Source organism: Anarrhichthys ocellatus, unplaced genomic scaffold (assembly GCF_004355925.1).
Source record: "Anarrhichthys ocellatus isolate YVR2014 unplaced genomic scaffold, GSC_Weel_1.0 scaffold5326, whole genome shotgun sequence".
NCBI lineage: Eukaryota > Metazoa > Chordata > Actinopteri > Perciformes > Anarhichadidae > Anarrhichthys > Anarrhichthys ocellatus.
The window spans coordinates 1-3,576 of record NW_022285300.1 but is presented as its reverse complement, the minus strand read 5'-3'; the positions used below and the strand labels follow the sequence as shown (position 1 = coordinate 3,576).

Genomic DNA, 3,576 nt, shown 5'->3' with positions numbered 1-3,576 from the left:
GTTAGCAGCACCGCTAACGGCTAACCAACAGGAGGAGAGCTAGTAACATTAGCAGCACCGCTAACGGCTAACCAACAGGAGTAGAGCTAGTAACGTTAGCAGCACCGCTAACGGCTAACCAACAGGAGTAGAGCTAGTAACGTTAGCAGCACCGCTAACGGCTAACCAACGGAGGTTCACTTCAATTACATTATGATGCCTTCAGGCTCTGCTCAGTGAACATGAGTACTGGCTGAAGGTACATTATAACCTTATCATGATGTGTTCACATGTCATCTGTAAAATGTAGTTTTGGTGATAAACTACAATGAATACAGTAGTTTGAAGGAGATGTTTTCACATGAATATAAAACAGATATTAGAGATGAATTATGAGAGTGTTATGTGTGTTGGAAGCTCACCAGCAGCCGGCATGATGGGGTAGACGGTGAAGCGCCAGCCCCACCCGTTCACCGAGCCGTCGCTGGTGAATTTCCACTTGAGTTCATCTCCGGGGATCCTCAACTCGCTGGACCAGTCGGACCACTCCCGACCTGAAACGCACAACGCAGTGACACCACATCTTATATTTTTGCTCCGTCAGCATTCGCTCAGTGACCGTTCAGCTTCAGGTTCTCCCTCTCATCACCTGATCTGACAGAGACGATCCTATTGGCTCCGTCCATGATCGTCAGCGGGTCGTGGCGTCGCTCGGTGGAACACTGTCTGTCGAACTCTATCCTCAGACCCTCGGCTCCTACGACACAAACAAGAGATGTGGTCTGCATCCGAGAGAGGAGTCACGATGATCTCCTGAACACGGTCCGGTCCATTCAGGATGCTCAAAGTGAAAACATTCAACCAATGCAAACTACAGCAGAGCGTAGGGCTGCAACGTTACATTCAAATCTTCTATTGAGGTTTTAGAATGAAGCTTGAATGTAAAAAAAAAAAGGGGGAAAAAAGTAGATTATGTGTACTTGTGGTAATTTAAATATAAGTTATGTTGCTGTTAGACCGCCCCGTTAATACAGGTGTTGCCTCCCTTTGTGTGGGGCGAGCGGACAGCTGTGAAAACACTAGACGCTAAAAAAAAAAATGTGTTAGAGCAGAATATTTCATTACACAAAAACGTGAATTTTAGAAGTTTCAATTATGTTTGACTTTTGGATTTTACACAATATGGAAATGCTTCGATCACAAGAAAAACAATACGCACCGATGACTCATTATGAAACCCAATCCACACCACCCCAACCCCAGAAACATGGGTTCATCAACCACCCACACTGGACTTGACCGAGCCTCCAAACTGACAACTTTCTCCCTCGTCTCATCCCTCTCACCTGGGATCTTCACGGTTCCACTGGTGGAGGTGTCGTCTGTGTACGGATGGATGCTCTCCACAACGACCGGCTGGGAGGACAGTCGGCCGCTCTGCGAGTCCGTGGCAACATCCTCCAACTCGGTGACACACAACTCCAGCAGCATGTCAGCAACCTGCGAAGACACACAGCGAGAGAGGGCCCCCCCCCCCCCGACAATGTCAGCGCTGCTACCACCATCCTCTGAGTCTGGAGGTCGCTGTAGAAACAGTAAAGTCACCTGAGGATAAGCCGTTCCCATCCCAGACAGCACAGCAGACAGGACCTCCTTGCCCTTCTCCCCAGAGCGACAGGACACGGCCAGTTTGAGCAGGTCCACCATCACGCGGGTATCATCCGGCACCAGCAGACTGGTGAACTCGTCCAGGTACTGAGGCTCCGGACCGACCACTTTACTCTGGCTCTCAGAGTCCTGGAGTATGAAACATGAAACCAGAGTTAGGTACACGTTGCCGAGGGGTTGGCGGCTTCACAGACGTCGGACGGACTCGCCTCTTTGGTCTTGGTCATGGTTTCGGCTATGATGCTGGCGGCTCCGGGGTCATCGGTGACGGGGATGAAAGGACGCGAGGAGGCTCCGGAGGCGGAGGGAGTGATGGCTGATGACGGGGTGACGGCGTCCTCTGATGAGGGAGCCTGCTCAGATACAAAACAACAACACACACAATTCAGTTCTTCTCTGCATCAAACATGTATATGAGCTTATTCCAGCAGCAAGGTAAAGAGCTGAAGACATTCTGAATATAGCTTCACTTCAACTGAGAGACATTCTGTTAGGAGTCTAACATACGTCCACAGCAGAACATCACTTTGCTCCCGTGCTGGTTCTCCTGTCTGTTTCTATCAACTCATCTACTGTAGTAGAACCCTGACTGTGGAGGAGAACCTCAACCTCAAACTTTAAGATTGTTTTATGGTAGAAAACTTATTTGGAGTTGTATTTATGACTAAAGCCCTGTGAGAGTTTCTGTTGTCTCCGTGTTGGACCCAGATATAGTTTGCTGATGGCTGCATCTGCACACCTGCTCACTATGGGGAAGAGCACTTTGCATGTTTCTTGTTTTACAGTAAATCAGCACAAAATGTGGTTGAGGCTGCACTTTAGACAGAAGAAAAACAAAACAAAAGTTTTTCAGAGACGAGGTGAAGAGTTCTACTGAATCTACATGGTGTCATGCTCACCTCTCCCTTCTTGTCCTGCCAGGGATTGGGGCTGACACGTTCCTCGGCTTCAGGCAGCACAGGAGGACCTTCTTCATCGCTCACGCTGGACGAGGATGAGGAGTCTGACGGCGGAACCGGGGAGCTGGAAGGACACTCCGCCGGTAGGATCATGCTGGCCGGCATCAGAGCACCGACCACCGCATCCCTGAGGAAACACACAACCCGTCCTGTCACCAGCAGCACACACTGATGGTATATATATATATATACCATCAGTCTGTGCAGTGTATGTCTGAGAGTGTAGTATGACAAGGAATATTTAAAAAAAGAAAAGGGGATGACTAGGGGTGAAGGTCCAGAGCCAGACCTGAACTGGTTGCATCGTGGTCTTGTGACCCCCCCAGGAGAGGACCGGTCAGACCCTCTGCAGACTAAACGTACCTCGCATACATGATCTGGAGGGCCGACAGCACGTGAGACAGAGCCTGCTGTTTGGCCAAGTTTCCATCCAGACTGAGGAGGATCTTGGCCAGCGAGGGTCGGTTCGGCTTCACGCTGCTCGGCCCGCTCAGCTTGTTGTTCACTGCGGACGACGAGTCGCTGTCTGACTGCACGCCTGCAGCGCACAACAAACAAACAAACACACGCCATCATTGACGGGAAGCACCCTGAACCAGCTGCAGACATAATCAGACTGTTGCAGAGCTGCAGGTGTCTCCTCTCATCAGTAGAGCAGCAGCTACACAGGGAGACGGTTATGTATGTATGTATGTATGTATGTATGCATGCATGCATGCATGTATGTATGCATGCATGTATGTATGTATATATACGTATACACGTATATATACATACACACATGTATATATATACGTATATACACATACGTATACACATACGTATATACACATACACATATACACATACGTATATACACATACACACATACGTATATACACATACACATATACACATACGTATATACACATACGTATATACACATACACATATACACATACGTATATACACATACACATACGTATATACA

The 3,576-nt window shown here is 48.5% G+C and overlaps 1 protein-coding gene across 1 annotated transcript; it reads right to left on the bottom strand.

Moving 5' to 3' along the window:
• Positions 1 to 354: 354 nt before the first annotated feature.
• On the bottom strand, positions 355 to 3,276 carry LOC116379840 (E3 ubiquitin-protein ligase HERC2-like). Its single transcript, XM_031841808.1, has 7 exons — positions 2,970 to 3,276; positions 2,547 to 2,733; positions 1,857 to 2,000; positions 1,585 to 1,776; positions 1,326 to 1,479; positions 629 to 736; positions 355 to 533 (listed from the first exon to the last, which is right to left on the bottom strand). Exons 1-7 carry the CDS (start codon positions 2,978 to 2,980, stop codon positions 370 to 372), a joined length of 960 nt encoding a protein of 319 aa, XP_031697668.1. The 5' UTR covers positions 2,981 to 3,276; the 3' UTR covers positions 355 to 369.
• Between the last annotated feature and the right edge of the window lie 300 nt (positions 3,277 to 3,576).